General features: G+C 36.9%; 2 protein-coding genes across 7 annotated transcripts; both read right to left on the reverse strand.

The window, feature by feature from the left end:
* Positions 1-1,483: 1,483 nt before the first annotated feature.
* On the reverse strand, positions 1,484-4,420 carry LOC103456305 (ferredoxin--NADP reductase, leaf isozyme, chloroplastic). Its single transcript, XM_008396004.4, has 9 exons — positions 4,031-4,420; positions 3,652-3,889; positions 3,253-3,386; positions 3,010-3,088; positions 2,801-2,892; positions 2,618-2,695; positions 2,392-2,454; positions 2,060-2,294; positions 1,484-1,774 (listed from the first exon to the last, which is right to left on the reverse strand). Exons 1-9 carry the CDS (start codon positions 4,133-4,135, stop codon positions 1,707-1,709), a joined length of 1,092 nt encoding a protein of 363 aa, XP_008394226.1. The 5' UTR covers positions 4,136-4,420; the 3' UTR covers positions 1,484-1,706.
* Positions 4,421-5,767: 1,347 nt separating this feature from the next.
* Positions 5,768-11,595, reverse strand: LOC103456286 (uncharacterized). 6 transcript variants are annotated; one of them, XM_008395989.4, is made up of 4 exons: positions 11,429-11,595; positions 9,941-9,984; positions 9,679-9,850; positions 9,444-9,479 (listed from the first exon to the last, which is right to left on the reverse strand). In XM_008395989.4, exons 1-4 carry the CDS (start codon positions 11,487-11,489, stop codon positions 9,469-9,471), a joined length of 288 nt encoding a protein of 95 aa, XP_008394211.2. In that variant the 5' UTR covers positions 11,490-11,595; the 3' UTR covers positions 9,444-9,468. The 6 variants fall into 6 exon arrangements, 2 of the variants coding, with proteins under 2 accessions (XP_008394211.2, XP_008394203.2); XR_011573176.1 differs by lacking the exons at positions 9,444-9,479; positions 9,679-9,850; positions 9,941-9,984 and adding exons at positions 5,768-6,208; positions 6,293-6,352 and having other exon boundaries at positions 11,429-11,539; XR_011573175.1 differs by lacking the exons at positions 9,444-9,479; positions 9,679-9,850; positions 9,941-9,984 and adding exons at positions 5,768-6,208; positions 6,293-6,522 and having other exon boundaries at positions 11,429-11,518.
* Between the last annotated feature and the right edge of the window lie 11,177 nt (positions 11,596-22,772).

Consider the following 22,772-nt stretch of genomic DNA (forward strand, 5'->3'; position numbering starts at 1 on the left):
AATTAAACTACATAATTCATAGTTTTAAGGTGGAAAATTAGTGTTTACACCATACTTCACAAATCCTGAAATTACCGTGTATCGATGAACTTCATACCTTCAGGGCCTCACTGAATGATTCGTGCTGAGGCACCCTTGTGTTGAAGCACAACATTTTCTATCCAACCAGGAGGTCAATCACAAAACAACATGTGTCAACATCAGAATAAAACTCATAGAGTCCCACATCAATCACAGACATAAGCGTGTAACTCTTCTCAACTACAAAAAGAGACTATTCTCATTAGGGGTGGGCACTTAGAATCGAAAACCGAAACCGAAACACGAACCAAATCAAACCGCACCGAACGGTTTGGTTTTGCGGTTTTGAAACGGTTTCGATTTTGAAACCGAACTGCAACATAGAAAACGGATTGGTTTCAGTTTTGGCTTTTGAAAACCGCACCAAAACCAAACCAAACCGCAAATATTAATAAACATATAATTAAATGTTCATATTAGATTTCATGTTTTAATTGGTTGTTTATTAGAATCCATACTTTTAGTATGGACTAAACCACATTAGAATATCATCATTCATCACTTTCTTTTGTTTATTAACTCGAAGGACCTTTGTTATTTTATATCATCACACACACACACACACATGTACAAGGGTGGACTAATCTTGTTATCAAGAGTCAAACAATGATTTAATGAAGTCCACTCATTTGAAGCATGATATCACATATTCTAGTATGAAAGTTTCGCTCACGTTTAATGAATTCAAAGTTATTCAACTTGTTTTATGTTATACCTTGTATGGGACACCCTTTTGTTGCACAAACATATGTTAACATCACAACTGCATACAACTTGCTAATTGTTTACATGACAAATGTCTTTTTCCTATTGCTACTGGGAAATGCTTATTAATATGTTAAATTGCAAATTATACATTTTTTCTTAAAAACCAAACCGAAACCATTTGAAACCGCACCGAACCGAACCATAAAAAATTTCGGTTTCAGTTTTGATTTCACTCAAAACCGCACCGAACCAAACCGTGCCCACCCCTAATTCTCATGCAATTAGTCCCTAATCTTGATATTCTACTTAATTCACTATTAGAGTTCATTAATGATGATTATGCTTAAACCATTGTATCATATAAAATTTATAATTTTAATGCATTAATTATGTAGTTTAATTTGTTAGTGAAATACACATGTCAAGTGATGAGTAAGAAAGACAAACAGGAAAAGGGATATGGCAAAAGGTAGCTAGCATTCCTCTCACAAAAATATATGAACTCTTTATATTTTGGTTTTATCAGGCCTCACCCTACCGAATGTCTTCTTCAAAAGAACGACATCAACAATGTTATGAATTTAAAGCACTCACTGTTTTTTTTAGACAATTAAACTAACGTTTTAAAACAAGAAAAACTTACGACATGTTCACTCTCTTGAAACGAGAGAAGAGGAACATCGAGTCTACAATGTTTCCACTAAATTTGCACCCTTATAAATAAAATTATTGTGGCCATTTTTCAATAGTATAATACAAAAGCTTTATTAAAATAGAAGGGAAAAAAAAAAGTAGAGATGCAAAGACTTTCACCTATCTACATACTGCAGTGGTAATCTTTCAAGATTTCCTTGTTTTATCGCAAAGAGAGAGAGAGAGAGAGAGAGAGAGAGAGATTTGTACAAGATGACCAGAAATTAGTAGACTTCCACATTCCATTGCTCTGATTTCTTCAACTGCTTCTTGTAGTCCATCCAGTCAATGCCTGCAAAATTTATCAGAACACAAAAATATTCTATCAAAATTTTGTGAAGATTTCAGAGAGACGGACCGGCAACCCCCACCACTGATCACATTGATAATGTCCCCAACTTGTATATTATCACTTACTAGCACAACATACGTGAGGTTTTTAATTTTTTATCACAAAACGCCTCTGGGCAATTGGTATTACAACCATTCGTTATATATTATACTTTGTTTTGTCAAATTTTCGACTTGGGATTTTACATTTTTCAACAAATGCGAGCAATGCAATCTACAATCTTACCGTCTTTGGCAGCCAACGAGACCATGATGTCATCGATACCCTTCTCCATTCCCTTGAGACCACACATGTAGACGTAGGTGTTGTCCTTCTTGAGCAACTCCCATAGCTCTTCTGCATACTGAGCCATTCTGGTTTGGATGTACATCTTCTCACCCTTCTCGTTGGTTTGCTCTCTGCTGACGGCGAAGTCAAGCCTGAAGTTTTCGGGGGCCTTCTCCTTCATCTTCTCAAATTCCTGTATCCCACAAGTATTTCTTATTAAGTCAAGTTTTCGGCGAATTGAAAAGGATTGACTTAGAATTAAGAAAATCTTGAGTCTTGACATATCTTACCTCCTTGTAGAGCAGTGAGCTACTTGTAGGAACACCCAAGAAGAGCCATGCCAAACCATTGAACTACACGCAATGTCAAAATTTGATCGTTCGTTAGACAAAAAGCCAATCAAAGAACAAATGAGAATTCATTGGTCATATATGCACTTGAAGAACGTTTTATGACGGGCTGGAGTGTTCTATGTCCGAAGGTGTCTAAAGGAAAAAACCTAGCGGTAATGCTTACCTTGTAGTCTTCATGCTTCTCGAAGAACATTTTCCATAAGAATGCTCTAAAAGGAGCAATTCCAGTTCCAGTTGCAAGCTGCATTAGTAAAGAAATTTCAGAAAACCAACACTACTCACACGGAGTAAAACATTTGATGATCGAGTTGTCTTCCTAAATACGTAATATGGCAAGTACTTATACCATGATGACGGTTGCATTAGGGTCTTTTGGCATAAGCATTTCTTTTCCAACTGGTCCGGTGATCGTCACTTCACTTGCGGGCTTCAAGTCACCTGAAACACGGAAAACTTATAACAAGATGTTCTGATTTTGTGGTAAAGAACAAATTGGTTTTTCTTAGTGCCTCAATGGAATAATAACTTCGTAGAAGTAGAGATCTGTGTGCTCACACAAAAAGTTTGAACACACTCCTTTAACAATTTCGCCTGCGTCATTGGTGTACACAAGACGTTTCACACACAGAGAAACCTGGATGAGGCAATCAGATTTCGGATCAACGAAACGTGTTTACTAATTGCCTAAAGTTGCAGCATTTCGTGTTAAAATGGCAGCATATTCACATCAATTTGGTAAACAACATGAGCAGAAAATCCAATGGATTGTACATATGATTGGAACAGTGTAAAACTCACAGTCTTGGAGTCTCCAAAGTCACCGAGGGCGCTGCTGGCAATTGAGTACAACCTCAGCTTGTGAGGCTTCCCATTTTTGTCAACACCTTCTGGAATAACTCCAATGGACTGCCCTTCTCTGTAGGGCACCTCTCCTACAAGCGAATACAAGTGAGGGTAGTTGTAAATCACTAGTTCAAGACGAAAACGAATTGGGAAATATGCACAAATAGAACCGGTTACACATTTTTCCGCACATTAGAATCGGGACACAATAAACATAATAAACACACAATAAGCACTTAAGCAGTCATGATAATATAAATCACTTTAGTGTCCCTCGAGTTCTATTATTTATTAAAAATTTGTTAGGGGTATTTGTGCATATTTCCAAACGAAATTATTAGGCTTGGGACATACCCTCTGTGCTGAAGACCATGTGCCAGGTCTCACCAGGCGCATCATCACCAGTGATCCTAGTGTTGAGGAGGACTCTGGCAATGTACGGATTCTTGGGCTTGTACTTGTTGACAACCACCCCTTCATCTTGCTTCTTGGATTCCTTCACAACCTTGGCAGGTGGCGCAGTCTCGGTGGTGGTCACCTGGGCTCTGATGGATACCACTCTCCCACCAGCATTGCTGTTGTACAAAGGAACCTGAAGAAACCAACAACAACCCATGTCACATTATTTTGTTTCGTACAAGCGGTATTCTACACTAATTTCATCTAAACTAGACGAAGCGAACTCGAACTTGGTCCCCAAGTGATTGATTTACCAGGACCTGAAAGTTTTTACCTTCTTGAGGGTGATTCTGTCAGGTGAGATTAAGGAGGTCCTGGTGGGGAGGGAGGAGGACTTGGAGGAGGGGAAGGAGACAGCAGCAGTTACAGCTGCAGCCATGGTTGTGGAGTTAAAATGCTGAGGAAGCAGAAGAGGGAGATGAAATAAAAGAGAAGCAAAAGTTCGATGCTTGATGAGAAAATTGGATTTTTTTGGTGGGTTTTGGATTAAAGATTGGTGGTAGAGATTTGACGGCCAATGCAGTGGCGGATGAGAGGATAAGTCTTTTTGTGTAATGTACGACTCTCACCCAACTTTGATTTTGTTTTTTTAGAATAATTTAACGAAAATTTTCGATACTGTTCATTGAAACGAAAAATTATATTTTTAACTTAAAAAATCAATTCTGATACTATTTATTTTATCTTTGATTTTATCTTTATTGTTAAAACTCAAAGTTTTTAAATCTTTTTTATTAATTTTTCTTTTTTTTTATTCACAAACAATGCAACACCCAAGTTTTGTTGTATAGGCTGAGGGCTGGTTTGGTATTGCTGTGCTTAAAAAAAAGCTGCTGTGAGAATAAGCGGTTGTGAAAAAAATCAGCATAGTGTTTGGTAAACTTTTTTGTAAAAGTGCTTTTGAAAAAAAAAAAAAGCAATCTGATAGTGGGTCTTTTCATTAAAGGAGCACTGTAACTCCGTGTGCTTTGAAAAAAAAAATCAGTTTTCCAAAGCTACAAATAGCAGTTTCAGCTTTTTCCTTTGATTTCAGCTTATTCTCACAGCAGCTTCCAAAATAAACCTTCTTTTTTTCAGTTTACCAAACACCTAAAACTCTCACAGCTTTTTTTCATGGGTGTTTTTTTTTTAAGCACCTCACTCCCAAACCACCCCTGAGACCCCTGTCAAAAGATGATTGTGACTTTGGTCACATACTATACAAGTGTATTACTACATAACATAAGTACTTTGTACAAATGGACATCGTAATTTTGAAGAATGCAAGCTACCTTCTTCATTTTGTTTCGTTTGTTCTGCTATCTAATTTGGTTATCAAAATCATCTATTTTCTATTTAATCCTTTTTTAGGTAAAGATTAGAAATTGATTAAACGTCTAGTTTATCAAATAAATGAATGAATATTGAGTTTGTCACTAAAATTATCACAGTGCTGAGCAAATGACAGAGAACTTTTTATTTGGTTTGTTTTTGTTTTTTGCAAATTTGACCTTTTGTTTAAAGGTATTTTAACGAAAAACTCTTAGTACTGTTCACTTTAATGAAAAATCATATTTTTACACTTAAAAGTCAATTATGGTAATATTAACTTTACCATTTATTTTGTCCTTATCGTTAAAACTCACGATTTTCAAACGATTTTCATTAGTTTTCCTTTTGTTTAATGACTTGAAATTGAACGACCCAATCATCGAATAACATTGCGGGGGGGGGGGGGAAGAAAGTACCTATTTAGAGACTCATCACTAATTTTGAACACTCATTTAGAAACTTTAAAACAACACTCGTGTTGAAAATGTTGGTGAGTTAATGAATGCCCACACAGTAATGTTGAAACTATTGGTGGATTAATGAATGCCCACACATTAATGTGGACTTGGGAAATGAATGAGGATTGTATTTTCAAAAGGTGTGTACTGTAAATTTCAAAGTGTAATCATTACGCTTGTTTGGAGTTGCTCTATAAATAAAGCGCTCCGTGTGTTATCAAAATACACTGAGAAGAAGAAAAGATCAATAACATTAGTATCTATCCCTCCCTCTTTTATTTGTCATCTCCTTGTGTTATAGTTACAGTGTGATATTTTACACTTGTTTTGCTCATGTCACTAGTAAATGTTATCTTTCTAACTTTTGTCTATTTATAACAAATCAGATTTTTAAACAATATATTATCCATGATAGGAGGTTCTTATAGTATAATCTCTAAATATAGGAACTAAAATAAAAAATCCTTAAAAAAATTGTTTGCAATGGAAAGAGTCTCAGAAGCTCGAAGACGATTTCGACAATTTCACCATCAACGACCTGGACAATTTCAGTGTCGCTTCATCATTCTTCACGTGCACGTCATGTGCCCATCCTCCTCGCTCCGGGTCGACCAAGGATTTGCTGTTCCTTTGTTTGTGTCTCATGCTGTCTCTTTGCTAATATTGTAACACATGTCTGATGACTTAATTGAGAGATAACTGTGTTAAATTTTTTATTTGCCATTTAAAAATTAAAAAAAAAATCTGGAAAACGATGAAATACTTACTCGTGAGCAAAGTAAATTTGGCGTCAACTTCTTCTCAATCTCGATTATCATCTTCACACCCTATCCAAGTGAGAGATTAATAGAAAAATGACAAGGGTGAAGGATCGGTCTTCCTGTAATTCGTACAATTTGGGGGGCAAGCATCAATCCCAGTATATGAATATTGAACCCTCCATGCCCACTTTCATCTCTTGTTCACTCCCTCTGCTACCGTCTCATATCATATGCCTCTTTCATGGTTTGTTTTTGTAAAAAAAAAATCAGTACAAAGAATGTTTGACAATTTATCAGTGTCCTGAAGATATGTTATGATTTAGTTAACAGAGCTATTTTTTAATCAACTGGTATCTATAGTCATTTGTTTTCTCCACATCATTCAAATGCAAGGCTATACGGTTGCTTTCTACCCTAAGGCCATCTCCAACCGAAAGGTCTCAAGGGCCAGATAGTATAAAATAGCCCGAAACCGTCTCCAACTGAGGGATAGGCCAGAGGGCTTGTGGGCCCCATGAAATTTGAAAGGGCCAAAGGGCTGGCTAGAAATTTAAGAATTGCTGTTAAATATAACCGACATCATTTAATCATGTCGGTTATCCGACAGGAATTCTTAAACAAATTTTTGAATCCAACAGCTAGTTGATGCTAATTACCGTTGGATTCAAAAAAAAAAAATTTGGGCCAATTTTTTTTTTTTAATTCTTGAAAATTCTAATTTTTTTCCCTCTAAATACCTAAACCATTCATTCACCATTCCTCACAAATTTTTCACCATTCCCACACCATTTCAATTCTCATATTTTCTTACCTCTTTCAAAAATATTTCCTTCAATTATTTCAATAATTTTCAAATGGTCTCGCCTGTAATAAAAGTTAGGGCTTGGACCCGAAAGGAAGATGAAGCTCTATGCAGGGCTCATATATGGGTGTCAGAAGATAGTGTGAGGCGGAGTTCTCAAACAAGTGAAGGTGTTTGGACTCGTGTCTCCAAAAAATACTTAGAGTACTACGAAAGCACCACTCCATTGAATGTCCAAAACCAGAAGAGTTGTTTTTCAAGATGGAAGAAACATCTTCACCCAAGTTTGAACAAATAGCATCAATCACTGTTTGCAGTCGTAAGTAGACATGTAAGCGGCTTTAACTACTACAACGAAGTAAGTGTTTTCACAATTTATTTTAAATATTTAATTATATTATATTTAATTTCATGAATTACTTTCCCTTAATTTTTGTAAATACATTTAATTATATTACATTTAATTTCATAAATTAATTTCCTTTAATTTTTGTAATTATATTTTCTAGGTACACCAAGCGGAGAAATTGTATATGGAAGGCAGCTTGAAACCTTTTCAGTTTCACAGTTGTTGGGAAATTTGTAAAGGGTAGGTGTTGTTTGAAGATCCATCTCAACATAGAGTAGGTCATATGCCAGTGTTCGGAACTGCATCCTCAGCTGCAAATATGGATGAAGATGGATCTCCTGCCATTCAACAAACAAGGGTAGAAAATCCGTCTTCAAGTGAAGGTTCCATACCTAGGGCTATGAGACGAAACAAGGCATGAAGGTTGAAGAAAAAAGGCAAAGCAAATGATGATTACGCCACTCAACAATAAGTGGCGGAGCAAACTGCCCTTGAGGCGGAAGAAAGGAGCCGTAGGCATGAAGAACATACCAAACAAATACAATAAGAGATAGATGATAAGAATATGGAAATGAACACTTCGAATTACACTTCAATGAGTAAGACCTATTTTGATAGAAAAAAAAAAAGAAATTATGACCCGACGACAGTTGTTTACCTCTGACTATACTCCTACAATGGTGGATGATGAAGATGATGTTGATTATGGATATTAAATTTAAGTTGTAGTTTTTTAATTTAAGTTAATGTTGTTTTTAAATTTAATTTGTAGTTTTTAAATTTAAGTTGTAGTTGTTAAATATAAGTTGTAGTTTTTAAATTGAAGTTGTTGTAGTTTTTAAATTTAAATAATAAATTATGTTTGGCCCTATGACCCTCGGTTGGAAATAGAAGCAAATATGGTCCTGTATTGTTCATTAAATTTCTTAGAGGACCAGAGAGCTAAAACAAGCCCTCTGGCCAGCCTTCGGTTAGAGATGACCTAAGTTATCTGCTCAGAACGTCTACTGTAAAAACAAGGTTCTTTTCTTAACTTCACTAATTAATTTAAATTTAGCTTTCAAAGTTGCTAAACTAGTCTTTATACAATTTGCAGCTCGCAAAGGTTGCCAAATTTGTCTCATTGATAATGAGGGCAAGCCAGCAACATATTTACCTGTGGGAAGACTGGCAGGTCAGCCTTATCAGGTGATTGGCCACTGTGGTAAGGTTTTTTTAAGGAATTCTTGTGCAGTGCCTTTTATTTATAGTAGAATAAAATGAGAAGATTAACTTGTCCTCTTAGTATAAATTCAATCCTAGCTATAAGAAAAGAATAACTAGAGTAATAAATAAGCAACAAACCAAATCTATATATTGAAATCTAATGCACCCCAATTTAGTGATTTTTCAATATTTATCAGAATCTAAATTTCTAGATATATAGATTTGGTTTCTTGATTATTTATTACTCTAGTTATTCTTTTCTTAAGCTATGATTGAATTTATACTAAGAGGACAAGTTAATTTTCTCATTTTTTTCTACCATAAATAAAAGGCACTACACAAGAATTCTTTAAAAAAACCTTACCATAGTGGCTAATCACCCGTTGGGGCTGACCTGCTAGTCTTTTCGCAGGCAAAAATGTTTATGGCTTACCCTCATTATCAATGAGGCAAAATTTGGCAACCTTTGCGAGCTGCAAATTGTACAAAGACTAGTTTAGCAACTTTGAAAGCTAAATTTAAATTAATTAGTGAAGTTAAGAAAAGAAGCTTGTCTTTACGGTAGACATTCTGAGCATATAACTTAGGTAGAAGGCAACCCTGTAGCCTTCCATTTGAATGGTGCGGAAAAAACAAATGACTGAAGATACCAATTGAGCCACCCTCATCCAGTGCCGCCAACTGAGAAACAGCTTATGCGTTTCCAGATGCTCCATAAGAGTCCCAGTGATTCGATTGTACACCACAATCATCCTGCATTTGGGCTCATACCAGCAGTATCCAATTGGCTTAGTGATCCAGGGATGGTCGATTCTATTGAGACAATCAGCTTCTCGCTGCACATTTGTTTGGAAAATGTTAGAACCCCACTTGAACCTTTACCACCTTTACCCAAATGGTTTCATCTCAGCTTATATAGCTAGTTGCAAGCTAAGAAAGCCAAGAAAACAATTGACACTTGGGCTAACTAAGTGATGCCATTGTCATTGTCAAGGTACATGGACACATTGACGGAGGGTGGGTCGGACAACATACGTGGCTGTGGAGTTTTTTCCCTTGTGAATTGCTCCCCTAGAAGCGGAAAACATTCTCCCTTTGAGATCGTGAAGGGTGAGTCAGGACATTGCTTGTATTTCGGCCTGGCTAAAGACACACAAGGGGGTCGATTCTTCTTCTGGGATAATTCGGGCAACTGGAGACAACATGCCTGGATTTATGAAAAATTAAATGAATAGACAATTAGAAAATATACATAAGGCCTGGGTAAGTCTTGACATTAGTCCTCTTTAATGCTGACCTGGCTTCTTTGCTTTCCCAGTTCCCATACACTCCCATCCATTCCTATTTTGTGTGATCACGATTAAGCCACGTCAATATTTTATATTGATTTTTTATAGAGATAATAAGACAAAAAGCAATAGTGATATAAAATGTTGATGTGGCTTAACTAGGACCACACAAATAGAAGGTGATGGGAGTGTATGGGAACTGGGAAGACAGAGAAGCCATGTCCCTTTAATGAAACAAAATTCTGTAATTATTTATTTATTTTGGGTTGTTTTATTAACATCTCACATATTGTTGAATATATCTCACATACTAAATACACCTCAGATCTACTTTTTCAATCAAAATTTATCTTAATACACCCCACATACTTTCCTATACTACCCTCACACCCCAAACTTTTTACATACACCTCACATTTTTCACATATATTCAACATTATCTCATTATTCATTCTTACCACACCTCCAAATTTCAAGATTCTCGCTAAACATATAAATGCTAATTATGAGGTCAACTGCATGACATTTGATTGTTGGTTTATTTTACTGATAGAGTACAAATCCAAAATTTGTATCCCTCTCTGTTACTCCTCTAGAATCAATCTCACTAAATTTTGATCAAAAAAAAAAAAATGATAGGACATGGGTGAAATTTTTTTTTTCAAAATTATAATGGGAAGATTAAAACGGGTTCAATTCTTTTTTTCTTTTTTGGTGAACATAGGTTCAATTCTTTTTACTGTACAAAACTTAAAAGAAAGTAGCACAAACTGCCAAACTTACCACTTAAAGAAAAATTTGTTTATATTATAATGGATTTTTTTTTTTGAGAAATTTATAATTTGTTTTGGAGTAGTTATAGATTTTAATAACAAAAAAAAAATTGTAGTTCTTACAAAATCCATAATGAAGTACGTCTGGTTACGATTTCGTAACATTTTTTTATTTTTAGAGTTTACATTTCTATCAATTTGGGTTTTTTTTGTCAATTAGGAGTTTTTTTTGTCAATTAGGAGTTTTAGGATTTTAGTGTTCAGGTTTAGACAACCAATTTAGAGTTAGGGTTCATATTAGTAAATAATTTGTGTATTCAATTTCTTTTAAATTTTTTGGAGCTAAATATTCATTTTATATTAAGATGCATGAGTAATTTAATAATACATATTTATGTAGAATGTATTCAACGATATATAGAGTGCTAATAAAAAAACATTTTATTTTTTAGAATAAACCATGCCTGATCACAGGATCCGCTGTCAACTCACTGCCCTCGTCGAACGATTTTAATATTCTATTTTTTTATTTTTTTTAAGAGAAACGGCTCAAAAGAAAGAGGAAATATCTGAGCTCAAAACCCTAGCTAGCATGGCATCTGAGAAACGTTTACCCAAGAAGAAAACCCATTTCTTGTGCAAAAATGTAAAGAAAATATGGTGAAACATCATAATAGCACGCTTAATCCCGAAAATATTGCTAAATGCTAATAAAACTTATACCTGTAGCTGCATCTGCAGCATCGCCGCCGTGAGCTCCACCACCTGGGAAGCAGTTGCCCATACACTTCCGCTCTCCTCTCCTAGTACTCTAGGGTAGCGGCTAGGGTAGAGGCTAGCTTTTATATAGGGTATAGGGTTCTATTTGCAATTTGACATATCCTACAAACACGTGTCCCCTTCCGGTTCTGAAGGCATTATTTTGTCTTAATTTCATTTCGAACCTCCTTCTTTCTCTCTTATGCGGCTGCCACATCATCCTCTGCCTGCCCGAAAATACCAATTTACATTTTTTAATAATTAGTATATCCGGTTAAAAACACAAGATATTGGGAATGATCATATTATTAATTAATTTGATTGGACGGGTCACTGCAATTTCGAAACAAATCCCGGTTGCAGAAAGCATCATTAATGAGTGAGCGAAATTTTTTATCAAATCTATTTGATTTCGTGTACAAATAATTAGTATGAAAAGTGCAAAAAAACATTACTCATTGTGAATTAATCTTCAATGCCGTAATTAACCAACTTTCGCTTCCGCTTTTAACCATATTGATGTTAATTACGTGGGATATACTTTCGTTTACTAACTTTAGGGGAACAAAATGAAAGGCCCGACCGACACTATATAAGATGGAGGCAGATTGTCTGTCCTCCTGTTATGGTGCCATTTTCATTCATTTTTATTTTACGATCACGGTTAAGCTACATCAACATTTTATATTTTTATTGTTTTTTATCTTATTATCTTTATAAAAAAATTAATATAAAATATTGATGTGACTTAATAAAGACCGTACAAATAAAAAATAATAGAAAGGACACCATAACAGAAAGGTAGACAATCTGCCTCTATATAGGATGGTATGGAAGGATTGCAATCAATTTTTCTTACTCATTATGTCCTTGGATATTTACTACAATTTTACTTCTGCTGCCACCACCGTCCATTGCTAATAAATGAGCTTTTGCTGGGTTGTTTTTCTTGAATTTCACGTTTCTTTGATTAACATATGAATTCAAAAAGAAAAAAAAAGTAAAAAAAAAAAGAGCCAAAACAAAAATATGATTCTTACTCCTCCTCAGTTCAACAGAAAATTTAAGTAAATAATTTTAACAAAAATCTGATTCTTACTCCTCCTTAATTCAATTCTTTCCAAATCCAATTCCTTTTATTTCAATTACAGTTACGCAAAAGAGCCATAACCTAACTCTTTTTCGTTGCCAATGACGGTGAAATGACTATTATATGTAGTATGTAAATGCATGCCAGAATTTCAGTAAGTGTTTTAAAAATCAAGGGCATTAATTATTCAAGAAACCAAATAACATGACAAGAGAACGCAACCAATCATCCTTTGTAACGTTAATTACCATTACTGACATTAAAACTCCACATGAGCAAGGCATACAACTTGAACGAATGACGTTTCTTGGAATTAATCATGCAAAAACGGTTGGAAAGTATTAGTATTTAAGTTTATTTTAGTATTTGGATTTTGCTTGTTAGTTTAGGATTTGGATCTAATCCATCCGAGTTAGGGTTTCTTAGTTTTAATTCTCTATAAATATTGCCTGTAATTTAGTTTGAATAACAAGCTAGTCACAATGTAGTCTTTTAAGGTTTTGTAGCCGTTCCGGCAATCTCGTTTGTTTAATAATATTTCTATTATTCTTATTAGTCTTATTCGTTACGCATTCTGATATTCAACTAGGGTTTGACACAATAGATTAAAAGGAAAACAAACGAAAAGTCCAAAAAAACTTCCATTTTAATGAAAAGTCATTTTTAAAGGTATAGTGAATAGTACCAGGAAAATGTATAAATATGGTTTTTCATTAAAAATGAATAGTACTTGAAGTGTTTTGTTAAAACTCCCTAGATTAAATTGATTGATTTATCACTGGCCTAGCTAACCCAAATTACCACCCACCCACCCAAATCCTCCTTGAACCAACAAATCAGCCATCCAATCCAAACTTCCCTAATCTTAGAAACAATCAATATATTTGGCAATCTACTGCTATTAATTTGCTCAAGACTTGGTTAGTTGCATGTTGCCTCGTTCCATTGAGCAATACGCTTGAATTATGAGGACGAAATTTCCATTCCCAGTTTGCACTTTCACATATATAAAACATGAATGAATGCTTAATGGGAAGATTAATATAAGGTTTTTAATTTATACCCTTAATTTTCACAAATAAGCATTTTCCCCTATCATATATAAATCCCGCTCTTTTCGTTTTATGGTTGTCTGTTCCATGCATGCATGCACATTTTGGTATTGGTCAGAAGATAACAGAATGTACTCATCTCATGGCATGCATATCCAAGGAATGCTTATTCTGATCATTCCAAGCATCCATCCCAGGTTGCGTAGTGAACCAAAAGAGACCACAGCTGGTTTCGTAGCGTCTGGCGCGTGAATTTTTATTTTTGATTAAAGGAAAGAAACTAATCCAAAAATGGATATATATATATATATATATAAGTAGTATTAGTTATCGTATGATAGATTTTTCAGTGAGATCTGTACATAAAGAGATACACTACATGTCATTATACAATTTAAGAGAATTTTTTTTTCCAAGTGTCTCTCCAATTGTAATGGCATGTAATGTACCATCCCGTATTTCGATCATACTAAAAAATCTCTATTATATTAGAGGAGGAAGGCAATGTATTCTTTCAAGCATAATTAAGTAATGTGATCATATAAAGCCATACAGGGAATCCTCGACCCCTTTTTTTTGGAGTGTATTAAATGTGGGGAGTTTGAGCCTTTGTGAACTAAGTAGCACAAAGTAATATGAGTGTGTCATCATCATTTGGGTTACAAGTTTCACATGTTTGCTGCACTGCTGAAAATAACCATTTTTGTATAGAGATTTATCTATTTATTTATAAAAGATTATGTTTATACCATATTTAGGGCCTCGTATTTAGATCTCGTACAAATACTCAAGGGACTTAAATGTAATTATGGGATAAAGGAAGGGGCAAATATGTAATAAGTGAGGAGTCCTTATTCTATAAAAGGACCCCTCACCCTCACAATTAGGGAGAGGCTCATTCTCACCCTCAGAGGCCATTTCTGAAGCCTCTCACCCCCTCTCAAAGCTCCTCACATCCCCTAAGCTCTCTCTCCCTCTTCAACAGAGAAATATAATACAATCAGTGTGGACGTAGCCCAAACCTTGGGGTGAACCACGATAAAATCCTTGTGTTCTTTGTGTTCTTCGTGTTCTTGAGCGTTTGTGCAGATTCACGGTCGGATTTACGTTGTACCAAGACCATCCGGTTTTGTGCATCAACATTTGGCGCCGTCTGTGGGAAACGATACAAAAAGTTGTGTCGGTTCTCTTTCATTTTTTCACCTCCACCGTGAATCTGCAAAGAAAACCCAGGAACCAAACAACCCAACCCAACACCCACGCTCAGAAACACACCCATACAATTTACAGAGAGAGAGAGAATAACTAAAACACAATCCTCTCTCTCAGATCCATCTCTCTCTCTAGATTAGAGAGAGAATCAACACTCCGGTCATTTTCCAGCGATTGTTTTCATCTCGCCACTTTACTCACCTCTGTCATCGACTCTCCATGAATATGGTGCTCAAATCCCACAAAAACCCATCAAAAACAGAGAAAGCCTCTACCTTTAACCAAACGAAAACATGATCAGTTTCACAGACCTGTACCACGTCCTCACCGCCGTTGTGCCGCTATACGTGGCCACGATCTTAGCCTACGGCTCTGTGAAATGGTGGAAGATCTTCAGCCTCTAACCATCAAAGGTCATCCCATTCCCATTTCACTCTCTGAATCTCTCAGCCTCCATTCCCAGAGCAGAATCCATGACTTTGCTAGGCGTAAATTGCGCAACAGCAGCTCCGTTCCCTGCCAATCAGCATCTGAGCTCGTGAGCTCACACTGTGCCGAGCCATAGAAATGCGCCGTCCAAGGCTTCGGCGTCGTTTGATTACAGGTTTCGAATCGAAACGTGGAGGAGCTTGACGGCGTCTGCGGGCGAAGGGCAATTGACCAAACCTAGCACCGCCATGGAGCAGCTCGACTTCGAACGCGGCATTTGTGTGCCGTTTCGCAAGTACAATCCAGAAACTGTGAGACCTTCACAAATCAATTCTCATCAATGCTGATCTCAGCCTTGCCGAGTTCTTCATCACTGTTAAGATGATCCCCGTCGCCTCCAGTAGTCCCAAACCACCTTCGCTCCTCCCCAGTCTCAAAACCTTCTCCACCGCCGAAGCTCTTCAAGAGCGCCGCAAGGCTCGACTACTCGGCCGACTCTGACTCCAAGTCATCCGCATCAGAAGGCGTGGTCATCGAGGAACCATGGGCGTTTCGTTCCCCAAGCAAGATCGCGAGTTTCTCTTCTTCCGAAATGAACGACACTAGTCCTCTTGTCGTAGATGTGCAGCGCACGACGCCTACCACTCTTATGACGCCGTTTTATTCGTTGCCGGAAACGTACTTGTCACCGGGGATCGAAAATTTTGCGAGCCCTTTGAGCCAGGCGCAGAGGGAGGAGAGGGATGATAGCTCTATAGCTGCTCATAGCATATCCGGGAGGTTCCCTTCGGTCTCTTTGTTCAAGGAGTATAAGAATGCAGCTATGGCGATTCTAGAGAAAACAGATTACACTATGATTTATGGGCATCATTTCATCAAAAAGTCAGGGTGGTAAGTTCTCAGATGGACGGGGCGCATGCGACCGGCGTGAGAAGAGATTCAATAAACCAGCAGAGAAAAGGAAAAAGGAGAAATGATGGTTATTGCTGCTAGTGGCCCTAAAAGCTGCTTTTTGACTTTCCAGAAGATGCTGTAAAGACAAGTCTATGCCTCCGCCATTTGCAATCTGCAAAAGTAAAGCAAAGTAAAGAGCACTTCACTTTACTTTTGTCTGCCATCTGCAAAGGCTAATGCACCCGGACCTCAGCAAGAGCAAGAGAATAATAAATGCAGCGCAAGGAAAGAGAAAGAAAAGCAAAAAAGCAAAGCAGAAAGCATGGCTACCCACTGAGATGATTACAAAAAAAAAAAAAAAAAAAAAAAAAGAGGAATACACACCTCAGAATGATGTAATTTATTATCTTTCAGAGACATATGTATGAACCCCATCAAAGGGTTAAAAAAAAAAAAAAAAAAAAAAAAAAAAAAAAAAAAACAGAAAAGCCCAAAATAAATGGGCTGACATGTTGTGGAGAGCGAAGGCCCATAAGCCCAAAATAGCACCAACTAGGTGATCAAAAATACGCCAAGTACTCCAAATTATACATGAGCATTACTCATGTCATTCATACATAAACATTCATGAGCATCACTCATGATAATCATACATGACCATCATTCATGTCAACATTCATGAGCATCACTCATGTTAACATTCATGAGCATCCCTCATGACAACATCCATGAGCATCACTCATGTCAATCAACATAAACATTCATGAGCATCACTCATGTCAATCAACATAAACATTCATGAGCATCACTTATGTCAATCAGCTTCAAAAACTTCATTTACAGAGCTCTAGCTTCAAGAGCTTCATTTACAAAAGCTCTAGCTTCAAAAGCTTCATTTACAAAAGCTCCAGTTTCGAAAGCTTCATTTACAGAGCTTCAGCTTCAAAGCTTCATTTGCAAAGCTTCACCTACAAAGCTTCAGTGCAGGGTATACAAATACCGCATTCGAACAACCGCCACTTCGGCCCATACATGGATTCAATTTAAAGTCTCCAGCCAACAGACTCTATTGACCGAAGACTTGGGGGACTACATTATGTACCATATATTGGGCCTCAATTGGGCCTCAACTAGGCCTTATGAAAAATACTTGGGGGACTCTAGCCCATTATTCATGTACTGAGGAGCGAACCCTTATTTTATAAAAGGGACTCCCTCACCACCATTAGAGAGCATCGCCGCCTACTGAGCAACCATCTCGCCGCGAGCATCAACTCTAGTCCATCACTTATGTATTGAGGAGCGAACCCTTATTCTATAAAAGGGACCCCCTCACCTTCAAACACCACAAGCCGAGCCAACCAGGGCAACATAAGCTACAAGCAGAGAGGCCTCGCAACATGTGCTACTTCTAGTTGAGCATCATTTCAGATTGGGCACCGCCTCGTATCAAGCATTAGTTCTAGACGACATCTAGTTACTTCGGCCCACACATGGACTGAATTTCAAGTCTCCAGCCAAAAGACTCTCTTGACTGAAGACTTGGGGGACTACTGTTTATACCATATTTAGGGCCTCGTATTTAGATCTCGTACAAATACTCAGGGGACTTAAATGTAATTATGGGATAAAGGAATGGGCAAATATGTAATAAGTGAGGAGTCCTTATTCTATAAAAGGACCCCTCACCCTCACAATTAGGGGGAGGCTCATTCTCACCCTCAGAGGCCATTTCTGAAGCCTCTCACCCCCTCTCAAAGCTCCTCACATCCCCTAAGCTCTCTCTCCCTCTTCAACAGAGAAATATAATACAATCAGTGTGGACGTAGCCCAAACCTTGGGGTGAACCACGATAAAATCCTTGTGTTCTTTGTGTTCTTCGTGTTCTTGAGCGTTTGTGCAGATTCACGGTCGGATTTACGTTGTACCAAGACCATCTGGTTTTGTGCATCAACAGATTACTTCCGTAGCAATAAGAAAAATCAAAGAGGCGAGCTAGCATATATTAGTCGAGTATTGTGGGGAGCTTCGACATTTATTGATTTCGATATATATATAGTTAGGATTCTGAAATACACACATTAATTAGTACGTACTCGCAGTACAACCGGTAACACTGGCTTCTTTTGATAGTTCATTGTTCTTTCTCATGACATTTCATGAAAGCTATATATGCCTTGCTTCACCTAATGGCTTGAAGATGGAACCAGCTCGATGAGCATTAGAGCCAAGATATGATCGAGAAGTCAACATTATCTGTTACTGTACAAACTAGCAATGAATGGCCTGCACGATGCAGTGGGATTGAAAATCGTGTAAATTTTTGTAATCAGATAGTTGTAATCAGTATTTTCAAAAGATTTTCGAAAGATTTCCAGACCCCTCGGTGAAGAGGAAACCAAGGGGTCTAGTAGCAAGAGGGATGCGTCGAAAGCAGACGGAAGGGAAGGAGGTTCTTGTAGGGGGGTAGCCTTTACGCGTTGGGATGGAAAAACATGAACGAAGAGTTGGATCCGTAGGTGGCAATCACATTTGAGGGCGAGGGGCTTTTCTTCAATGGCGACCAGGGGTAAAACAAGTGCTTATGAACAATGTTTTAGTTGTTTTTTTGTTTTAGTATATATTAAATTTTATAATTGGAACTGTTTAATTTTTTAAAATTTTCTTTGGAGATCATCCTTATAAAAAATCATTCAAATTGAGAATCATTTAGCCATTCAAATGTATCAATCAAATTAACGGCGTAAGTACCAAGTAACACATTAGTGGTGAACCATCCATATATTTCATATATTTGGAAGACTTAACGATATTGATTCAAACAATTTTTTATAAGGATAGGCAAATCCTTTCAAAAATATTCACGAGTGGTGGTGGTGGTGAGTATATAAGCAAATCCTAAAAAAAAAGAATTGGTGGACAAAGGTATTATTCATCACATGTCTTGTCCACATACCCCATAACAAAACGGGCTTGCTGAGAGAAAACATAGACATATTATATAGACATCTATTACTTTATTACAAACAGCTTCCTTACCACCTTCATTTTGGTCATTTGCTTGTCAAGCATCACTTTATCTAATCAATCGCATGCCTTCTTCCACTTTGCACAATAAATATCTATTTGAGGCCTTGTTTAATTCTATTCTTGAGATTCATCACCTTCGAGTGTTTGGTTGTTCATGCTATTCTTTAATTAGACTTTATACCAATAACAAACTGCAACCTAGGACCACCAAGTGCATTTTTCTAGGTTATGCTTCAAAGTATAAGGAGTACATTTGTTTTGAAGCTACCACAAAAAGAGTTTATATATCTCGTCATGTTTTGTTTGATGAGAGAGAATTTCCATATTCCACTTTGGCCTTTAAATTGTCAAAAGTGTATCCTCTATTGCCTACCATGTCCATAACTATTCATGTGTTAACCTCAAACCGTAACAATGTCATAGTCACACCACGATTTGAGTATGTGTCTCCTTCCTCATCATTATCAATGTCCAATACACCAAGTGTTGAATATGTGCCTGTGCCACCTGAGAAGAGCTCTGGAGATTTGAATAACAATGGTTCTACAACTTTGAGTGCTTCCAGGTCTAACTCTTCACCTGCTACTTCTCCCATTACTGCCACTGCTCATCAATCCTCACCTTCACTCTATGTGGTTCCTGAATTTCAAGGGGATCAACTTCACGTGGTCTTGTCCATGCCACCATTGAATCTGCATCTTATGCAGACTCGATCGTGGAATCTCTAAAAATATTGCTCTATTAGCATATGTTCATGAACATGGTGGTGTTGATCTTACTAAGGTAGAACCTGCCACATACAAATCTGCTCTAAAATCTCCAGTTTGGTTGGTTGCACTGAAAGATGAACTGAGTGCTCTTCATAGTCAACGAACCTGGTCTCTTGTTCCTCTTCCACCTCATTGAAATTTAGTAGGCTGTAAGTGGGTGTTCAAGATTAAAAAGAATGCAGATGGTTCTATAGGGAGCTATAAGGCTCGCTTGGTTGCAAAGGGTTATAATCAAGAAGAAGGAATCGACTAGGGTGAGATGTTTAGTCTTGTTGTTAAGCCCATTACATTGAGGTTAGTACTTGCCTTGGCTGCTCATTTTCATTGGAATCTTCGTCAACTTGATGTGAAAACGTTTTTCTGCATGGTGTGTTACAAGAGAAAGTATATATGGCTCAACCTCCAGGTTTTCTGGATCCTACTCACAATGATTATGTTTGTAAGTTGCACAAGTTCTTATATGGTCTTAAGCAAGCCCCAAGGGCTAGGAATGAGCAATTTACGAGTTTCTTGCCATCTTTGGGGTTTCAATCTACCTATAGTGACTCATCTTTGTTTTTTAAATTTGTGAATGGTTATGTTATGATCCTATTATTATATGTTGATGATATTATCATCAAGGGAAGTGCTTCTCAAGCTATATCAAATGTTATTCATGCACTTACTCAAGAGTTTGATATCAAAGATCTCGGACCATTGCATTATTTTCTTAGGATTCAGGTTGTTCATAAGGAGGATGGATTATTTCTATCTCAAGACAAATATGTTGGTGATTTGCTTCTAGAATGGAGATGTCTAAGCCTTGTGCTACACCTTGCCTACCTTATAATCAGTTGTTGAAGGATGATCGAAAACCCTATAATAATCCAGCACTATATCGAAGCCTTGTGGGAGCATTTCAATACCTCACTTTCACTCGGCCTGACATTGCATTTATAGTACATCAGGTTTCTCAGTTCATGCAGTGTCCTATGGAAGCTCATTTGTGGCAATTAAAAGGATTCTGTGCTATCTAAAAAGCTACTCAAGGATATGGTTTGCATTATACCAAAGAAGATTTGGATTTATAGGAATTTAGTGATGCTGATTGGGCAGGGGATCCCAATGATCGACGATCTACTACAAGACTGGTTATCTTTCTTGGATCTAACCCTATCTCATGGTCCTCCAAGAAACAAAACACTGTCTCACGTTCCTCCACTGAGGCAGAGTATTGAACATTGTTTTCCACAGCTGCTGAGATTGATTGGATAAAGCAATTGGTACAGTTTCTGCAAGTTTCAATTTATGGTACACCTACCCTTTATTATGATAATTTATCTACAATTGCTCTTACATGTAATCTTGTCCAGCATCAGCGCACAAAACATATTGAGATTGATGTTCATTTTGTTAGGGAACGTGTGGCTAAAAGAATCTTGCTGGTTTAGTTTATCTCTTCACAAGAGCAGTTTGCAGATATCCTAACTAAAGGGTTGTCTGCACCATTGTTTCGAACTCATTGTGCCAATCTCAGACGTAGTTTTACTGCCCTTGTGATTGAGGAGAGATGTAAGGAGTAATCAATCTAAGGTTTGTACTCTTGCCAAGTGTCAGAAGATTAGGCAAGGAGTTTGGAGTTTGTTAAAACAATTAGCTTAGTTTGTAAGCCATCTTAGGTGTATATATACTACAATGTTAATGTAAACAGTTAAGGAAAATTATCAATACAAACATATTACTTCTTCTCTAAGAATTCTCTCTCTGTCTCTGTCTCTGTCTCTCTCTCTCTAAGTCTACTGTGTTCATCTTCTACGCACTCTCTCTCTCTCTCTCTCTCTCTTTCTAAGTCTACTGTGTTCATCTTCTTCTGCGTATGATCAAGCTTGGTTAACATAAAACACTGAAGAAAACGATGAAAAGTTAAATTTATATATATATATATATATATATATATATATATATATATATATATATATTTAATAGTCATGCTTTACCATGCAAGGAAATTTTATTATTTTTATTACTTATTGTGTAACAAACATGGTGAAAATACCGTCTTAAACAGCTTTTAAGGGAATGGTTTTGTTCTTTTTAACATGTGGATGTTTCTTTTTATAAGCTTCTAAAGACCCAAGTAACTCTTTAAGTTCGTAAATACTTAAATTTCTAATGTAGGTATCGTTTCACCTAGATTACGACAAGCATTAACAATAAGACCCGCTCTAGCATGATAATCAGAGAAGAACTCATCGTCCTCCAACTTAATATTTTCAAACTGGTTTGTGAAAAATTGGAGCTTCAAAGCACTCATATCAGCGTTCCCCATGAATGTCTTTTAAAATGTCCCAAGCATCCTTGGAAGTTTCACCAGCAGAGATGTATTCAAATTGCTCAGGTGAAACGACTGTGAACAACAGTTTTCATGCCCTTTTGATTGTTCGTGCTATGAAGCACTTCATGTTTTGACCATTCCTTCTAGGTTTAGCGACAATTTTTCTAGTTTTAGTTTTCTTATCTTAGGCTCAGACCAACCATTGACACAAGTGTGCCATACCCTATCATCTAGAGTCCACGAGAAATGGATGAGTAACTGAACTCACAACACAATCCATCCTCAAAACCCAAGAATACAATTAGAGTACCATTAGACCATCTCCAACCGAAAAAGGGCCAGAGGGTTCGTTTTAGCTCTCTGGCCTTCCAAGAAATTAATATTGTAATGAACAGTGCATGACCATATTTCATACAATTTCCAACCCGAGGGCTATAGGGCTCATTTTAGCCCAATCACAAAAAACCGTTTCCAACCAAAGGCCAAAAGACTATAGTATGGAATGTGAAGAATTGAA

Source organism: Malus domestica, chromosome 02 (genome assembly GCF_042453785.1).
Source record: "Malus domestica chromosome 02, GDT2T_hap1".
NCBI classification, from domain to species: domain Eukaryota; kingdom Viridiplantae; phylum Streptophyta; class Magnoliopsida; order Rosales; family Rosaceae; genus Malus; species Malus domestica.

Excerpts from the sequence above, each read along its gene's own strand:
- LOC103456286 (XM_008395981.4), bottom strand. The coding sequence starts at position 11,489 with ATGGGCAACTGCTTCCCAGGTGGTGGAGCTCACGGCGGCGATGCTGCA. Across the intron at positions 9,985-11,428 it reads TGCTGCAGATGCAGCTACAG|GAATGGATGGGAGTGTATGG; the intron begins GTATAAGTTTTA and ends CACACAAAATAG. Across the intron at positions 9,851-9,940 it reads TGGGAAAGCAAAGAAGCCAG|GCATGTTGTCTCCAGTTGCC; the intron begins GTCAGCATTAAA and ends TCATAAATCCAG.
- LOC103456305 (XM_008396004.4), bottom strand. The coding sequence starts at position 4,135 with ATGGCTGCAGCTGTAACTGCTGCTGTCTCCTTCCCCTCCTCCAAGTCC. Across the intron at positions 2,455-2,617 it reads AGAAGCATGAAGACTACAAG|TTCAATGGTTTGGCATGGCT; the intron begins GTAAGCATTACC and ends CATTGCGTGTAG. Across the intron at positions 2,295-2,391 it reads GCTCACTGCTCTACAAGGAG|GAATTTGAGAAGATGAAGGA; the intron begins GTAAGATATGTC and ends TGTGGGATACAG.